The 19,880-nt window shown below is 39.9% G+C and overlaps 1 protein-coding gene across 5 annotated transcripts in view; it reads left to right on the top strand.

Moving 5' to 3' along the window:
• The window catches only part of CERS6 (ceramide synthase 6), a 349,042-nt gene extending 329,397 nt beyond the window's left edge, over positions 1 to 19,645 (top strand). For 2 of the 5 annotated variants that reach the window (XM_045163988.1, XM_045163990.1), the window contains 3 exons: positions 10,471 to 10,627; positions 11,185 to 11,208; positions 13,873 to 19,645. In XM_045163988.1, the coding sequence (XP_045019923.1) occupies positions 10,471 to 10,627; positions 11,185 to 11,208; positions 13,873 to 14,025 (334 nt within the window). In that variant the 3' untranslated portion in view covers positions 14,026 to 19,645. The remainder of the gene's footprint in view (positions 1 to 10,470; positions 10,628 to 11,184; positions 11,209 to 13,872) is intronic. The other 3 variants (XM_045163989.1, XM_045163991.1, XM_045163992.1) reach the window with 2 other exon arrangements.
• Positions 19,646 to 19,880: the final 235 nt, after the last annotated feature.

Genomic DNA, 19,880 nt, shown 5'->3' with positions numbered 1-19,880 from the left:
CTGCATGCATATTCCTGAACTTAGAAATATATATACTCCTCACCTGCATTCATCAGCTGTGACCCCTTGCAGTACTCATGGCATTTATTTACACACATGCATTTCTCTTACATTTGCCAAATCATCTGAAAGTGGGTTATAGATGTCATTGATACATCAGCCCCCAAATTTTGGCATAAGTATCTCTTATTTTAATGTGGCATTGAGTGGATTATAAGCACAGTGGAACATTTCATTCATGTTTTCAAATGTCATTTGTATTTCCTCTGTGATCTGTTCATATCCTCTCCCTACTTTTCCATTGATGATGTAGCACTTTACTCATCAACATCTATGATGTATGTGAGTGAAAGCTGTACCAGATTGCCACCCAAATGCCACTCACACCTCCTAACAAGGTGCTAGGTGCTGTACACAGGGATAGCCATTGGTGTGTAAGAAATTTTCTCTGTGATTTAGGGTAAGGCCTTGGCTAATGCTGTTTCTGTCAGTGACAGAAGTCTAATAATATTCAGCTCACTGACTGTAAACGTTCTGTTTGTGACCAGGGACTATGGGAAGAAGTAACTGAGGTTGAATGGATAAGTATAGTTAAACAGCAGAGAAGGCAGTGGCAACCCACTCCAGTATTCTTGCTTGGAAAATCCCATGGATAGAGGAGCCCGGCAGGCTACAGTCCATGGGGTCTGCAAAGAGTCAGACACAGCTGAGTGCACACGCACACACACACACTCACACACACTCTAACTAGTAGGAGCAGAGTATCTTGTCCTGCCAGGTAAATTGTTTTTTTTGGTTTTTAGATGAAGCCCCCAGGAAACTGTGCTGTTGCTGTTGTTGAGTCACTCAGTTGTGTCTGACTCTTTGCAACCCCATGGGCTGAAGAACTCCAGGCTTCGCTGTCCTTCAGTATTTCCCAGAGTTTGCTCAAACTTATGTCCATTGAGTCGGTGATGCCATCCAACCTTCTCATCCTCTATTGCCCCCTTTGCCTCCTGCCCTCAATCTTTCCCAGCATCAGGGTCTTTCCCAGTAAGTGGGCTCTTCGCATCAGGTGGCCAAAGTATTGGAGTTTTAGCCTTTAAAGTATTCAAAGATGAGTTTTAACAAATAAAACCACTTGTCCAAGGGCCACTACCTTGATCTATCTTCAGTTGGGATTTCTGCAAAAGAACTGTTTGCTGTCCTGAAACTGCACACCCTGGCTGAGCGGCCATCCTGGGACCACCTGAGTCAGATGCTGGGGTGGGGGGCTCTAGGTTTGCTGCAGCTTGGCCTTCCCTCTCTGCAAGGTAGGGTTTGTAATTCTTGCTTCCGCAGTAAATGGTTAGAATACGCACCTGTGATGAATTTGCCAGCAAATAAATCACACTGGGCAGATTTGCAGCAGGCAGTAACAGGTGGAAGTAGCTCAGTTTCAGGCCCTGAGCTTTGCACAGCCGCGTCCCTCTCCACTTCCAGGGCACAACTGTTTGTCTTGCAGCTCTCTTTTTATTAGTGTAACATTTAATCCCAGGAACGGGGTGGTATTAAATGTCACGTTGAGTTTGTACAAGGCCTGGTCCTGATTCAAGATTCAGGCTGGAGCACGGCCCCAGGAAAGCAGGCCTCCTGTTTCTTCCTTCCTCTGTCTGCCTGTTTCCTATCCCCACATCATCTCTCTCTCTACCTTCTTTCCCCATCCTCTTTCCATTTCTTCCTGCCGCCAAAGACAAGATTTGCAGGTATTGCACCCATAGTTTTCAGAAGCTGTCTCTTATATCTTGCAGACACCTTTCTTTCACAAAATCATGAAATAAGAAAGTAACGGAAGGAGAGTGCAGAGACCAGGTGGGTCTCACAGTTCTTAGGCCGGTTATTAGCTCTAAATCCCGGGAACCCTGATGAAAACAGCCTCAAACGTGCCAACAAACCTCCGTTCCAGGGACAAAAGTGATCAAATCAAATGTGCTTAGGATGTGTGTTCAGTTGGCCTCTCTGCCATCTCAGAAATCTCCACACCCATAACCGTGGTTGAATTTAGCGAGCTGCTGCTTTTGTTCAGAGAGAATAAAAACTTCTGTCTTTGGAGGCAGCGCTGTGAACAGACATCATCCCGGAAAGGCAGAGGCTTCGCCACCACTGGACGCCCTGCTCTGCCCTGTGAGCAGCTCTCCTCCTCAGCACTCCCAGGAGCCAGCCACCCCCACCCCACTCATATAAAACCTGCCCGCCTGAGGGGACGGGGGACCAGCTGGTGTGACCACAGACAGTGCTGTCAGTCACCATCTCCCCATCCAGAGCAGGAAGCTGGGACTTCAAGGAGAACCACCCCAGCCAAGCTGGGCTGCCCCTCTGCAGCTCTGAGACTTGGAGGAGGTGGCTTTCAGGAAATCCATCCATCGCTACAAAAATGTGTTACCTTATTTGCCCTAGATAGACCTTCAGAGGCTTTGGATAGCACTTGGCTATTGAAGGCAAAAGGAGAAAGGGGTGGCAGAGGATGAGATCATTTGCATCACCGACTCAATGGACATGCATTTGAGCAAACTCTGGGAGATAGTGGAGGACAGAGGAGCCTGGCATGCTGCATTCAAGGTGGTCGCAGAGTCAGACATGACTTAGCAACTGAACAGCAACAATAGCAATCAATTATCATTCTCATTGGATTTCCTCAAATTTTAACTTAAACTGATATTTATTTATGGAATTATATACATGTTATAGTTAAATTTCATTATAGAAATGTCATGGAATATGAAACACCACAAAGAAAAAAAAGTCCCATAGTTCTGAAATAACTGCTGTTCACAATTTGATATCTTTGTTTCTAACATTTTATATGCTTAAAATTACATCTTCTTCTTTACCAAAATGGGCTCATTCTGCACATACTGTTTTATAGCTTTGTTTTTCTCATTTAACATTGTACCATAAACTTTTTTCCATTTCATTAAGTATTCTTCTATAACATAATTTTATTAGCTATGAGTATTTCATCTTATGAGAAGATCATTGTTTATTCATAAGTACTCTGTTTTTAGGCATTATCTAGGATATTTCAAGTAGTGTGCTACTATAAATAATATTTAAATGAATATCCTTATGGCTAAATCTTATAAATCCCTGAAACTCTTCCTTAGGACAAAGGTTTGGAAATAGATTCACAGCCTCAGTAGATATACACATTTTGATACATGTGGTAGCATTATCCACCAAATACAATATGCCAATTTATATTCCAACCCCAGCTCCTCAACTTAATTATGAGTTCTTTGAGGCTCACTAATATGTACACCCCACAGTGAGGGGGTAGTGTTGGGTATACAGACAAACCTGTGCTTCAGTTTCTTCAACTGTAAAACAGATATACTAGTACCTACTTTGAAAAAATAGGATTTATCCATAAGGTTTATTTCATGAGGGTTTAATGAGTTAAAATATGTAAAACCTGAGCCCATCACCTAACACATAGTTAAGAATAAATGTTAGCTAGTGTAAGTGTTCTACTATATGGGATTTCTACTGTGTGAGTTTTTGAAAGAATTAAGTAAAACCATGTAAATAACAGGCTTCTCTGGTAGCTCAGCTGGTAAAGAATCTCCCTGCAATGAAGGAGACCTTGGTTCGATTCCTGGGTCAGGAAAATCCCCTGAAGAAGGAATAGGCCATCCACTCCAGTATTCATGGGCTTCCCTGGTGGCTCAGACTGTAAAGAATCTGCCTGCAGTGCAGGAGACCTGGGTTTGATCCCTGGGTTGGGAAGATCCCCTGGAGGAGGGCATGGCAACCCACTCCAGTATTCTTGCCTGGAGAATCCCCATGGACAGAGGAGCCTGGCGGGCTACAGTCCATGAGGTCACAAAGAGTGAGACACAACTGAGCAACTAAGCACAGTGCATGTATTTATCATGTTTGGGCCAGTGCTCAACACATACTATTTAATAAAGAACAGTTATTGAGAACCAGAGAATTCTGTTGTAGGGTCAAACCCACTCCAGTACTCTTGCCTGGAAAATCCCATGGACAGAGGAGCCTGGTAGGCTACAGTCCATGGGGTCACTAAGAGTCGGACACGACTGAGCAACTTCACTTTCACTTTCGCTTTCATGCATTGGAGAAGGAAATGGCAACCCACTCCAGTATTCTTGCCTGGAGAATCCCAGGGACAGAGGAGTCTGTTGGGCTGCCGTCTACGGGGTCGCACAGAGTCAGACACGACTGAAGCGACTTAGCAGCAGCAGCAGCAGGTAACTAAGAGGTAGGTAGAGGGTTGAAAGCAGGCATGTAAGAATCAAGATACAGCTTGATGGACATGTTCTAGGATAGAGAAACTCAGGTTGGTAGGTCAGGAATACAGAAAGGCAGACCAGGCAGTGAAGGGGTTGGGAACTTAGGCTGACAGACAGCAAATGGGGCAGCAAGAGGGCAGTGACTAATTTTGAGAAAAACATCCACCTTGGCAAGGAAGTCACCAGAGACAAGCTTGCTGTGTTATAAGGGATCAGTGTCTAAGTTTGACCAGCCTATGACCTAAAAATAAAAATAAACGAATTGATCCCATATATTACTTGGATAGAATATGACAGAACTGATATGCCCATTGCTAGAGGAAAGACAGATGTTCAAGTTTCGCTTCCTGTCAAGGATAGAGAAATCACTCCTATGTCTGCTACAGACTTCGTGTATCTATTATTTGAGATAATTAGGCACCCAAGCTGCGAGCTACCCAGAAGCTGTCCTCCTAAAAGAGATCTTGCTGACCCACACCAGTGCTGTGGAGAAACTCAAGCTGTGGGTGGGGCCATCTTGTTAAAAGAAAATTGAGAGTGAGTTTTTCAGTCATGTAGCAGCCTTGACTACCCAACAAACTGACCAAGTTGTTCTTTAGGCCTGGGGTTTTTATTGCCTTAGGAAACCCAGGACAAAGAGTATTTCTTATCACAGTGAATTAATTACCCGACTCCTTTTTCAGGTATCGTGTTCATGGTTTCTGTTGAGAGTACATTGTAAATGCTTTTCTACTAGCATCTACTTTAAAATGAGCAAAACATGCCAGTAGATTATGGATAAGTTTCAGGTAGAATCTACTTTTCATTTATGTTTCATGTAGGTCGAATTAAAATAAATGCCAGAGAAGCACACATCCTGAAATATACTGCAGTCTCTCTGAAAAAGCAAAGTCAAAGACCATTCAAAAGCTCTAAAGAACACCTTAATTCTGACTCTAAAACAAGTTTCCCTTTCTAGTCTACCCCCACTGGCATCATGCAGCAATCCCCAGCGTGAGGCCCTGAACCTGCTTCTCCCTGAGAAGCAGTCTTGACTCTCTTTGGATATTTGAGTGTATGTGTGCATGCTATGTTGCTTCAGTGGTGTCTGGCTCTTTGCAACCCTCTGGACTGTAGCCCGCTTGGCTCCTCTGTCCGTGGGATTCTCCAGGCAAGAATGCTAGAGTGGGTTGCCATGCCCTCCTCCAAGGGACCTTCCCGACCCAGGGATCGAACCCGCATCTCTTACATCTCCTGCGTTGGCAGGCAGGTTCTTTACCACTAGTGCCACCTGGGAAGCCCTTTAGATGGATCTAATTATTGTGGTTTTTATATAGACCACTCTAGAAACACACAACCCAAGGCTCAGATGGAGCTCTTAGGTGGAGGTAGAAGGGGAAGGGGAGCAGGCAAAGCTTATGGTTACTTACCATGGCCTCATCATAATCACCCACCTATAACTTCACTCATATAGTGAAAGAACTCGGGCCTCTGCCATCTTTAATATTCCAACCATTAATATGTGGTCCTGCCTCTAAATCAGTGGGGTATTTTAAAAGTAATAAGATACATGGAGTGGAAAGTAAGGATGTTTATCTAACTTTGCATAACTTTGCATATAAACCTAAACTCTTGAGTTGGCAGTCATGATAAGAATGGGGGAAAGGCACTGGTTATAGCTTTTCTGAATGAGATATCAGTGGAGATCTTTCGACACTGTGCTCTCTGACAGTAGGAAATTTTGGAATTCTGAGGTTTAAGGGGAAAGCAGAAGTCACACTGATGGTTTAGAATATAAATGAGTAAGCCCTTAAATATAGGATTAAAATGAGACTACTCTGAGTTTGCTTTGCTTTAAAAAAAAAAAAGGTAAAATTTTCTGTACAATGTATATATTCTCCTCCCCCACAATCCCCACGTAGCCTGTATATACATATTTCTGAAATAATCAAATATGAAGAATCCATAAAAGGAAAGCATGAGCAAAAGTAACTATAGCTCACAGTCAAACTAAATTCTCATGATTCATTAAAAAGCAATTAAAATACCCCATCAGAGCTAAACTATTGGGGTGGCAATTTGTGCGTCTTCACGTCACCAGTGAACTGCTTGGAGCTTTGCCCTGCAGGCATCATTTCTAGTGGGAATTATGCAGGAAGAAGGAAGCACAGATGGGACTGGGACTCTTGATTCCATTGTTTGGCGAGATTCTTAGGAAGGTGTTACCTGATGATGGAGTGATTTTTTTTTCCTGGGACCCAGACTACGGCTCAAGGTTCTGGCAGAACAGACCTCCTTGAGCACACTTTGTACATGAGTGATGCGCCATCTAGTGGTTAAGTGAGCCTAACCTTAATGAAAAGGAAAATGGTCTTTTCTGGTCCCTGGTGTCTCCAAACTCTCCATCACTTGATTAGAGCAACAGGAGGTTTGATGCTGTGGGCTATTTGGGGGGAAGGAAAAAAACCTGTTTTCTCATAAGCCATACCTTGAATTTATATTAGGTGGTGGTGAAGGGTGTGTGTGGTGGTTGGGGGGGGTGGGGTGGGTGGCGGGTAGAAATACTGATATTATAGTAACTATGCAACCCAGAGGTTGCAAATCGGCAGTGTTTGGCCCACAGAGTACTTTTTTCTGTTTTAGTTGATGGAGATATAATGTTCACAATGTACTACATAGATCTTCAATATATAACTTGATACATTTTTACATTTGTAAAAATTTGCCTGTAAATAATCTTCACAATTACCACCTGCATCAAGATCAAGAATGTTTCCAGCATCCCAGCCACCTCCCTCCTTTCCCTCCATCAGCCCTCCCTCAGATATAACCGCTTTCAGAGCCCTGTCACCGTAGATTTGTAATGACATCATTAAATAGACACTCCTAACCCTAACCTCTGGGAAAGGGCAAAATCCTATAATCACCATTTTAATAGTTTGCCCCAAAAGGGACAGTTTTCTCATGAGAAACATTCCGTGGCTAAACAGAGGCTCTGTTTCCTGGGTTTACTGTTTTTCAGAATCCAGGTGGCATAATATCTAGTCCCAATTCCTCATATATTGTTTTTCTTCCCCAGCTTCTCACTGAGAGATATATCCATTTGGTGCACTGATTGTATTTTCCCAAGTATCTCTGCAGGCAGCCAAGTCAATTTTCAAAGAAATCCATTACTTCTGAGCAGAATCTCAGAGATGCCACTGACTGTCATGGCAAAGCCTATGAATTCTGATGCAGCATTTCCAAAATTAATGTGGATATCATGTCACCAGCGACTGCATGACACCCTGTTCATAATAAGCCAAACAAACTGTAATGGTGAGAAAGGCTCTCAAACCCATAATTTAGCAAAGGCTAATTTATAATGCATAGTATCACACAGTCATTGTTGCCATTTCTACAAGACCTCTTTTTGTTCAAATGAAACTAAATTCCCTCTGAAGGTCAACATGTTTAACATGTCAAGAAGCAGAGCTGGTTCTGAAATAAAACTATTGTGATTATTCCAGAGCTGTCTTGAGCATATCTATTTATTTGATTACTGAACTAACACACGGTCTATCAGCCAGCAGGTCCAGCGAGCAAATTACTTCCCAGTATTTTGCAAGGTGCTGGAGATAGAAAAAAATGAGATGTAGGAGTCCTCTCTCACTGTGCAGGAGCTGAACTTTGTTTAGACCAGTTGTCCTGGGGCCCACAACCTGGTGTATAAAGAGATGGCTGCCTCTTGGGAATACAGGCATTATCCTAACTTATTCCTTTTTACAAAAAACTTGTGTTTTTTTTCCTAATTATTTGTGATGGATTTGGAAAAGTGAAGAATGTAAAGAAGAAAATACAGGGTTTCCTGGTGGCTCAGTGGTAAGGAATCCACCTGCCAATGTAGGAGACATGGGTTCAATCTCTGATCCAGGAAGATCCCACAGGCCGAAGAGCTACTAAGCCCGTGTGCCACAATTACTGAGCCTGTGCTCTAGAGCTCAGGAACTGCAGTTCCTGAGCCCACGTGCAGCAACTACTGAAGTCGGCATGCAATCACGCCCAGGCTCTGCAACAAGAGGAGCCCTCACGCTGCAACTAGGGAGTAGCCCTCGCTTGCATCATTAGAGAAAAACCCGAGCAGCAACAAAGGCCCAGCACAGCCAAAAATAAATAAATAAATTTTTTAAAGAAAATGCAAAATTCCCCGGTCCACCAAAGAAAGTCCAACATGGCTTTGATTAATATCTTCCAATGAATTATAATTCTCTTCATTTTCTCTGTGTGTATATGCAAATATATATTTATCTTATGGAGTTGGGATATTATGATTTTTATCTATCAAAAGAAAGTCTTGAAACATATTTACCACTTTGAGTGACTTAATAATTTCTAGAATTTCCTTATAATTTTTAACTACTCCGTTATTGGAAATTTTCATTGTTTGCTGTTATAGTTATAGAAATTTAATGCCTATTATATTAATTATTTTAATGCCTATTATTTCTACCATACTTTATAGCTGGAACCTCCAGAATAGGGTTAAATAATAATGGTGATGCTGACTGTTCCTGATTATAAAGTCAATAACTCTGGTATTATGACCACTGCTAAGTTGAATTGAATAAATATCATATTAAGTACTTTGAGTTCCAGTTTTTACACATCAGCAATGGGGAATTGAAAATTGCCAAATGTCTTTTAGTGCAGTTGAAATAATTAGGTTTGTACCGATTTGGCCTATGGATGTGTGATAATTTTATTAATAGATTTCCTAATGTTGGTTCTCTTCCACCAGAATGAATACTACTATTATATCATAGAGCAATATACTCTTAATGAATTGTCAAATTAAATCCCATACTATCAATTTTAGGATTTTAACATTCACGTGTGTTGAGCATTGTTCTTGAGAGGTAACTAGCATGGCAGGATGAGAGTCACACTCTGTCTCATTCTGGTCTGTGAATGCAGGTTACCTGAACTGGACATAGACCTGTTTTTCTAGTATTCATTCTCCTTTTTTTCTTTATCTCTTAACTCAGTTAGTTTTTCCTTTTATGAATTTACTAAGTACTTTTCTTAACTTTTTTCAAAGCACTCATCACACTCTTATATTAAAATGTTCTGTATATGTGCCTTCTGTTCTTGCATGAGTGGTCTTGCATTCAAGAGTTTTCCATCCTTCTCCCTTAGTAAACAAGTGCTGTCCACCTAACCTCTCCTGGAGGGTCCCGGCAAAGCATTGCAGTGACAGTTGGTGGAAATACACTTAGATGAGTTTTGTTAACCCACTGAGATCTCCAAACCAGCCCAGCACTCAGTTGAGGAGGAAGGCAAGGAAGTGGAATAATTCCAAAATCGTGTGACTGCTGAGCTTCTCTGTGGCAGCACCACGAGTCCGGAAGGCAAAAATCACCTTCCGATGGCTTAAGAATAGACACAGCAGGGATGAGTGTGACTTACTGAGACCAGCCATCCTGCATCCTTTATCTGCCCCACGTGGCTGCTGCGTCCTTGTCCTGATGGTGGATAACAGAGAGAAGCACTTACTTCAAATACTTCTGCCTGCCTTAAGTACATACTCTTAAAACTAAGTATACTTGGTGTATTCTAATAAGTAAAAAAAAAAAATCCTTCCAACACTCATCTCAAGACATCACTTCCATATAATACCTTTCAGTTGCCAGTTCTTTACCAGGAAAAGGCTTACAAAATAAGGACCCAGCCCGAAATTAAGGCTCTCCTTTGAGGCTATAAACCACTTGAGGACAGGGGTTAGGTCTTATGTATATGCCAACTCTCACTATGCTAGGCATATAGTTTACACTTCACTGGTGTTTCTGAAATTAATTGCTCTTTTTCTCTTGCAATGTAATGTTACTAAATGATGTTCCTCACACTTACTTAAAGACCCAAAGCAACAAGGACAGTACGGGCCTTTTAACAGGTAATGAGAAATGGAATCAATCAAAAACGGTGATGAAAATTAATGGAAGAAATGAAAACCAAAGTGAAGGGGAACCTAAGTACACTATTCAAGCTAGAATCCCAAGGGATGTGATGCCACTGGTGGAATCATCCAGGTGATGACTCTTGGGTGAAGCACTTAGCTTTCTGACCATCCTTGCAAGGGAGCAGCCAGTGGGTATCACTGGCTTTATGCTTCTTTGCAGTAACTAGAGTTCCTTTGAAGGCAGTGAAAAGTTGTGTTCAATGATTACTTTCTCCTTTTCCTTAGGGTGTTAAATACCACATTATTTGAAAGTTGGGAGATTGTTGGACCTTACCCTTCCTGGTGGGTTTTTAACCTACTGCTGTTGGTAATACAAGGCTTGAACTGCTTCTGGTCTTACTTGATCATAAAAATAGCTTGCAAAGCTATTTCAAAAGGCAAGGTAAGATAACACTCGCCCTTTCTAATATGTCACAGAAAATTATGGTTTGGGGTTCTTCTGAATCACCAAGAACATTATTTATTATTTAGAATTTCATCAAAACTGCTTTTTCTCCTTCAAAGTTTAGCATAACCTCTTGGAAACATAATACAAATTTTCATTTTCTCTTAGTGATTTTTTTACATGTAGTATTGCTTTGCTGAGTGATCTACATTGCTTTGCTGAATGATCTGTATTCATAATTTTAGATTCATTGAGATATGTTATTTACTGTGTTCCTGCTCTCCTTTTCTCTATCTCCTTTGGTCCTTCTCTGATTATACTTATATTAAACAGAAATTTAATTACTCTTTTATAAGAAGTGTTACTTGATGCATTCTGACCATTTATAACTTGCCAGTAAATATTTAGTTAAATCTCTTTGGTTAAAAATAGGGCTCATGATAAAGCATCCTGGGCCTCAATCCCTCTGTGTAGAGCAGTGACTTTTCTGGAACATTCTCTGCAACATTTTCTTACTTTCATTGTTTGTTCTCTTCCTTCTGCCCACCTGGAAGTCTGGGAAGTGGAACCCCTTACATGTAAGTTTCTCACCCCTCTCTCTCTCCATCCTGGCTTCCACGTTAGCCTTTTGGAGCAACACTCTGGTGCTTTTGTTTCCATGCATATTGTTCTGTCTAATCTGTTGATACTGCCTAGAGGCTCTAACCAAGGTGTGGCTCCCACCAGCTGTGAGGGATGCTAGGGACAACTCAGTTAGTTCCCTTTTGTGTGAGCCTGCATTCTGCTAAATTTTGCATGATCCAATAGAGAAAGAAGTGGATTTCTTTCACTGGTGTTCAACATTGGCTGAAAAACAGAAATAGACCAAAGTGAAGTAGGAGAAGCAGAACTAAGTTGAGGAGAGGATCAGCATGGTCCAGCAGGGAGGTCTGAGCAGCAGCTCTTTGCCAAGACTGCCCTGGGCTGCAGGACAGCACCTGACCACTTTGTCCTCCATAAGCACCTGTCATGAGGGCTCGGGGCATCGAGTCACATAGTATGACGCCTATACTTGGCATCATCTATGCAAATCCAAAATAATTAGAGTAATGAATTTTTTAGAAGCAAAAGTTTACCTTTTTCTCTATGACCTCCTACTCTAAAATGAGCATGTATTTCTACTAGCAAATAAAAACAACAACAAAAAAAACCTCTCCTGTCCTCATTTGCATACAAATTGCACAATACTGTCAATGATAACAGTAACTGAAAATGCAAGGGGGCCATAGATTAGATAATTTGTGTCCTTATTGCACTATTTCTACCAGGTATATTGTCTTCTCTCCAGCTTACTCCTTCAACTTTTCAAGGAAGCAATCAATTTAATTCCAGATCTCAGGCTTCAAAATATCTTAACTGGCATTGCTGCTTACCTAAGACAGTAAAATTCATCTTAGCCATGGGTCATGGGCTTTATATTCCTGTGCATTATTTTAAGATACTCTAAATTGTTCCTTTTTTTGAAGGTAACTTAAGTATAAATTTTTTTCCAAATGCAATTAAAAATAATCTTACTAAGCATGCAAATGTAAATGAATCACTCTTTGAAACTGGAGTTTTCTTTCCCATTAGCAGCTTAATTTATGACTAATGGATTGCTAAATGTAGTGGAGCTTTTATTCTAATGCTGTCTTTGTGAGCCATCTTTTATTTTTAAGTTAAAGTATCCTTATAATCTAGTCCTTTTGGTGTTTCAGTATCTAAATCTTCTTGGAGATGGTCCTTGTGAGCTAAGTCTCATCTCAAGGGCCATTAGAGTGAGATCCATTTTTACATATTTACTCAATCATCTCTGCTTAGGCTGGAGCAGCAGTCCTCAGTTCTCACCTTCTCCCATCCCCACCCCACCTGATAGAGGTGATATTGTCCTGCAGGAATGGGGGCTTCTCAGGTTGGGAGTGCAGTGGATTCCAGGGTTCTCCAGTTGGAGGGTAGCAGTGACACAGGCAGAATGAGATGTGGGAAATCCCTCAGTTCGTTCTGAAATGCTTCCCAGGAGACTCTGCCAGCTTTTCAATCCACCTCTTAGAGAATCAAAAGGGACTAGATTGGGAAACATTCTGTGAAGCCAAACAAACCATCAGGTCCCTATTGCCACCCCCCTTAGAAAAGAAGTTCATGCCACTCAGTTACCCAGGGGTGTTAAGGCCTGTTGGGATAAATGTTCACTATGTTTGTAGGCATAAAGTAGGAGGTACAAACTATTTTAATTTAAAAGCAGTAGCGTATTTCCTTAATTTCTTCCTACGTTACCTCCTTATGAGACCATATGGTTTTTTTTCATTATTTATGGAAATGTATAGACTTATATCCTGATGCCAAGTCATCCTCATGACTTGATGAGTCTGAATGGAGGATGGAAGAACTCTGGAATGATGGGATTCAATTCATGATGATCCAGTCACTAAATTTTTCTTGGGAAATATTTTAAACTATTCCTTACCCAGCAAGTACCCCAAATACCTCCTGCTGCCATTAGTTGTTATGTTGTATATAAAACAAAATTTATACTTAATTCTAGCAGACAGAAAGACAAATTAAATCATACTGGCATTGCTGCTTACCTAAGACAGAAAAATTCATCTTAGCCATGGGTCATGGGCTTTATATTCCTGTGCATTATTTTAAGATACTCTAAATTGTTCCTTTTTTTGAAGGTAGCATGCAAATGTAAATTAATCACTCTTTGAAACTGGAGTTTTCTCCAGTTTAAAACTGGAGTTTTAAATACATTTAAAAGCCAAATAAGAATGATGTTTTAATGATCAGAGCTAGTAAATATCTCCATTAGTGTAATTAATTGAGAGCTGACTCTAAAGAATTCTCAAAGAGAATGTGATCATCAAAGAATAAATAGTTCCATTTGTACCAAATTCATATAGTGCCATTCTAGTAGTATGGTGTGCTACTTTGCAGTAAGAGTGGGGTTCATGGTCTAGTACATTCTAAATATCCAAAGGTAACTTAAGGAAGTCAGCAAGGCTAACCCCCTGTGATGCCTAAGTCCACTTACATTCCTTGATCACTGACTTTGCTCTATCTCCAATGAAGAGGAACTTATTACTCTGGCAGTGCTCCTATCCTGTTTGATTTTTTAAATACTTAGATGTTTTCCTTTATGTATGAGTGCATGTACTTCTGAGCATGCTATACCTTTATGATTTCTTCAGAGCCGGTTGCACTCACCTTCTTGTGTTCCACAGGTGTCCAAGGATGATCGAAGTGATATTGAGTCTAGCTCAGATGAGGAGGACTCGGAACCTCCAGGAAAGAACCCCCATACTGCGACCACCACCAATGGGACCAGTGGTACCAACGGGTATCTCCTCACTGGTGCTTGTGCCATGGATGATTAATTACTCAAAACCACAAGTCCCAAACAAAGTGAACTGTTTGTTCCTGGAAATATTTAATAAATTGCAAATGCAGTTCCTTTCATAATCTCTCAGCACCAGAAACAAAAATTAGGATTATCAAAGCATTTTGAATAGTGCACTGCCATATGTCCTGTCTGTGAATGAAGAAGAATTACCATTCTATATATGTAGGCATGCTTTATGTAATTGACACAAGGGAACGGTATTTGCATTTGTACTGTCTTGGAATATTATTTATTTTCTTTTTGTATTTGTTTGTAAATCTGTGGACAAAAGAGCATTTCCTCACTCTTTTTACTCTCTGGGTTCATGACAGTGAGGGAGATGCTCCGTTTGCTTCTACCCCTTTCTTGCTGTGACCTAGTCCACTAGGAGCATCAGCTTAATTGGTCACTTAGAGCGAGCAAAACCCAGTGCAAGATTCTCGTGCAGCTCCAAATAGGTTAGCTCTCTTTCTGTCACAATGCCCGTTCTGAAATGGCCTATTCAGTCTCAAGTGACCTTTCTCCCAGTGTAAAGTTGAAACAGGGTGAGCTCAGTTTTGTAATTATCATTTTTCATGGTCAATTGGTGGTGGTGATGGTTTAGTCGTGAAGTCGTGCCCGACTCTTGCGACCCCATGGACTGTAGCCTGCCAGACTCCTCTGTCCATGGGATTCTCCAGGCAAGAACACTGGAGTGGGTTGCAATCAAACCCGGGTCTCCTGCACTGCAGGTAGAGTCTTTACCAACTAAGCTACGAGGGAAACCCTTCATGGTCACTTAGCTGTTCCAAATAGAGTGTGGTTATTGGAGGACTTAAAATTGTTTTGTATGTATTAAATTACTTTGGAATAGACTTCCTCTCTTGCACACACACAGCCAAAGTTTCTTCAGTGAGAATGGTAGCTAGTTGAGGGTTAACTTTTTAAGTTACAGAGACTTTTTTTTTCTTTATTCTCCATTATGGGGTCAGTGCTCCAGCTCTGAAGGAAGACTTAAGTTCATGGTTACAAACAAAGAAATCAGTCTTCCAACTGGGAATTTGTCCCATGATCTAAGAATAATACAAAGAGCAGCAGATTTCAACCAGGTTTTACCACTACCCCTTTAATTAGTGCAGTCTTCCGCTATGGCATGAAAAAAAGAAGCTAAGTATATTTGGGGACAGAAAAAGGGGACTTCCAAGCGTTGCCAAAAGTCACCTCTAGTGCAAAGCACATTACTGCAACCAGCTTTCAAGAAAGCACCCTCTCTAGTATTTGATCTTGTTTTGTTTTTTCTGGGCAAAATAAAGCCAGTGAGAATAAGACCATTTTACCCTTTGTCTTTTCTCCTTAAACATAACCCTAACATAACAAAATTTCCTGTTACTAGAAACTGGGCAGTGTTAGACTGTAGGTCCTTTTGTCTGCTTCTTTGAAGGACTTGTTCATTTTCCAGGAATTTTTGTTCAAATGGAGCTATTTCCAGAAAAAAAGCAACAAAAATTCTACTCAGTAAATGAGAAAGACAACTGAAAAAATAAGTTTCTGTAGTCTCCTACAGGGCAGTGTTATTTATGTATAGATAAGAAAACCATACACATAAACCAAAGATTTTATCTCTTTTCTTCCAGCTTTTAGTAAAAGGGAATAAAAAGTTATTATACTTATTTCATAAATCAGGAAGACTATCTCCTGAAACATAGAGTCCAAAACCACAAAGTGATATCAATGTGCAGGTCAGGACTAGTGAAAGGGACAGCAAAGTACTAAAAAGCGCATGTCCTGCCCAAAGCCACTCACATTCAGGTCAATTTTTTTTTTTAATTGAAGTAAAACTTTGTGCCCACAATGTGCGCCATGATTGTTAATAGTTAAAAGAATGCTCCCAAACAAAACCTCACCCTGTAATGTTAAATCTCTTCCCACCTATTTATAAAATAATGTGTTTTTGGTATGGTCCATAGTAATGATTGAAGGGCCTTAGAAATATGTCTGCTTTTTTTGTTGATGAAATGGTATGATTAACTCTTCTTGGAAAACCTTATTATTTTATTTCACAGAACAGGGGTATGTCTAGGAGAGTAATTTATGGATGGTCAAGTTGTAAGACCAATCATTAAATATGAAAAGTGCTTGTCAAGTCATCTGAACATCTGCTAAAATGCAGATATATAAAAAGTAAACCAGCAAGCATGTTATAGCTGAAAATTTTTGATAAGGTGAAAATGTCTTCTCAACTAAAATATGGAAAATATAAAAAATAGAAAGCCTCGTGCCTTGCTTTAGTATCTAGAGCAAGTCCTCTATTGGGTGAAATAAACCAGAAAGCCACAGTGTGCTTCTATTTGGGTCATATGACACTCTTTAGCGTAGAAGAATAACTTCAAAAGATCTGCTTGTAAATTAAAGGTTTAGAAGACTTGCATGACATGAAGAAAATTGCCTGTCCTTAGCAAAGACATCTGAACATCTGACTTTTGTTCTTCCCAAAAGTCACTTAGAAGGAGAATTGGGAATTCTCAGAGCCTCCCTGACCACTGACAGTAACAAAGCAGTCTTCTATGTATCAATACATTTGTGTTTCATTTTACATTTTAAGGCAAAGAGTCCTTTTTGATTCATCAAAATGGTGTTTATAGGTCTTTTGAGATAAAGAATAATGTATCTCTTTTCTACTGCTCTCCCATGGTGGCCTGATAAGCCTGAGAGAGAAACTATGTGAGATCTCATATCTTCTAACTGTGCCAGGCCATAGCTTTGGAAGTGTGTATTGCAATGTCAGCTATAGGTTAGTAGGAATGTTGTTTCCCATTAATTGACTTAGCCTGTCCTGGTCATATTCAAATCTTCCCAAGGTACAAAGGGGTAAATAGGAAGGAATCTAGAAAAAGTAATATTTTCTCCAATTCTATAGCTTTTCTAGACCAATTAGAGGGAGAGAAATGTAGAAATTCGAGTAGAATTTGGCCTTGGGTCAATAAATGATATAAAAATGTGTGATCTGTGTATGTACATGTAGGTTTCTCAGAAAAATGTGATAAAACCAAAATATCACTGACTTATCCTTATCCATATTCTTTTCATGAAAACCATCCGCCATGTGCAATAGAAGCTTTCCACCTCCCTTTTTACTGCCTGTTCACGCCACCTCCACAGCTGAGAGGGGAAGACTCCTTTCAGCCTCTTTGCCTCAGAGTTCAGATCATGAAGGCCCTAAGGTCAGCATCTAAGTAGTCCCCATTTCCAACTTAAGTGTTACAAATGTTGAGAGTAGGGGAGCAGCTATCCGTATTTTGGATTATTAAACTAAGTGTTGAGGAAAATGCACAAGATTTCTGCTTCACCCCAGGATTTTATTAACATTCAGATCCTGCTCAGCTGCTGGACAGAGGCTCTCCAGAGTAGAGGCTCTCCAAAGTAAACAAGCAACTGGGTGAGAGAAATAACTCTTTAGTGGGATAAAATTTGGTCACCTGCAGCCAAAATGACAGGTAAACCTGAAAATGTCCTGTTCTGTTGCCAAACTTTTCATTCTGAGTATTTGAGAGTTTGAATTTGAGCAAACTGCACACTTGCAACTTGGGTAGAAAGGGTCTGAATTTTCCACTCTGTATATTTCAACCTCATTGTTATTTGGGCTGAAGTAAGACATCATGTTTCATTTCAGCACACCTGAGTCTTTAAAAAAGAGCTCTTCCAAGAGAACTTTAGGGACACCCATGATTGTTCCCAAGGTGTTCATGATTTTTGCATTGGTAGTTATTTTTGTCCCCTATGTGGAGATGTTAATGCCAAAGTTGCCTGAATATTTGAGTATTTTTTCTTAATTTGAAATATGAAAATTATACAGAATAGTTACAAAGGTTTTAAATAATTCTCTTTATTAGTATGTCCTATGATGTCATTGTGTCCAAAGAGGTTTCAAGAAATTCTTTAGAAGTAAGAGATTAAATGTTTACATTTCACATGCTATTTGAGGTCTTAAGATTATAATTAGCTTACTTTTTCCCCCTCTTTGTCTTTGGCTGATTCCTGCTTTGTAGATAAATATTAGTAGCCCTGAAATGTTTCTAGTGTTCAAATAAGAAAAAATCAAATCAGATCAAAGTCTGCGCCAGTGTCCTGTCCATGAAAGGAGTACTGTCAATCACAAACAGTTCATGCAAAATGCAAGATATTTTTTTAAGTGACATTATTGTTGTCCCCATAGTAGGTTTAAATTTCTCTCGGTAAAATGAAATTGTACCATTTTCAAATTACCAGATAGTAATTAACACTGTTCACTGTGGCCACAGTTTAATTCTTCATTTTTAATAGGCTGGAAACAGGCCCTGTGGTTTGTATTTGCATACATGGTCCCCTCCCGTCCCCTAGGGGGCGTTCAGTAGATGCTAAGGAGGTAGTGGACAAGTCGATGTCCACTTGTCCACTCTGTGCTGTCGAAATGCCTAACATATGCTCACTGGAAGCATACCTGATGCTGTTTTTTATGGAGAAAATTGTATTAAAGAACATAAAACATTAAAAGTAGCTATTAATAAGATCTGTAATCACCTAAAAGAGTACCTTAGTCTTTCCAATGTGAGTTCAACCTGAAGCCTTTGAATGGAACACATTACCAAGTGTCCATAAGCTAAGATCCCCATCCAATCAAAGACATACAAGTCTCTGCAAGTAGATGACACATGATATAATGTCTCCACAAGACTAGACATTCTCAGGAGTGCCCAGGAAGGAATGGGAAGGCACTGTTAGCCTAAGATCTAGCTTGTTTATCTTCTACTCACTTTCTTTTAAATCTGGAACTTGTAATAAAATGAATCTAAAATATTGTCACTTATCTGCTATCAATTTCCCAATAACCATTGGATCAGTTGTGTATCACACTTCCTTCTCTGATTCCATTTAAAAAAAAAACATATTGTGCCCATATGAGCCTGTTTTCCTCAACACAAGTCAATGAGAGCTTGGCTTCTTATTTTGGTATGTGTTGCATGGCCTGGAAACCAGGGAACAACAGCTGTTGGTGTGATTTCTATTTTAAGTGAAAATTAGGTTTTATAGAGACAATTTTTTTTTTCTTTTGGATCTACAACAGTTTTTTTAAACTGTGATTGTAAATCTGCCCTTAAAAAAATAGAGGTTTTTAAAGATTAGTTGCCAAATAGAAATTCAGTCTGTGATAGGAACAGTTATATGGTGATTCTGGAACTTTTAACTTAGAGCTTCATTAATTTAAATATGGAAAATAGCCTCCAAGTTTGATTTCCCAAAGCTTCTAAGCTCATGATTTTCATCTCCTTTTTGCCCACATGATCAGTTACCTCCATAGCCATCTGGTATCATGCAAAAGGGAGGTGGTTAGTTTGGGGATTTGATTTTTTTCAACTTGCAGTGAGAAATAGGATAGGTGACAAAACCTTACTTGTTAAGACAGTTCAGTGCTTGAGCATCTCTGTCAGAAATGGAATGATGTACTGTTAGCCCATTACAATTATTTTATGTATTGTTACTGTATTTTGCTGATTTTTATATGAAAATATAATTATTCATTCTTGATCTCTGGAAGCAGTCATTATTATGAGGATCATTTTACTTTGAAAACACTTTCATAATAAAGATAAGTCTTAAGAGTACAGTGTAAATGCCCTTTTCTGTAAGCACTACTGAACTTGTATTGGTAACGTGCCACATCTTCCTGGACAAGATTCATTTCAGTGTTCACATCATCCTACAGTTTTCTTGTAAGCCTCCTCAAATCCCAGAGTCGCTATGATTACGAAAAAGGAATGTAGTATTTATACGTTATATATATACATATATATTGTTATAGGTTATTTTGTCAAGAATTTAGCTAAGCTACTTGAT

This window comes from Bubalus bubalis, chromosome 2, assembly GCF_019923935.1.
Source record: "Bubalus bubalis isolate 160015118507 breed Murrah chromosome 2, NDDB_SH_1, whole genome shotgun sequence".
Lineage (NCBI taxonomy): Eukaryota > Metazoa > Chordata > Mammalia > Artiodactyla > Bovidae > Bubalus > Bubalus bubalis.
This window is presented reverse-complemented; position numbering and strand designations above follow the sequence as displayed.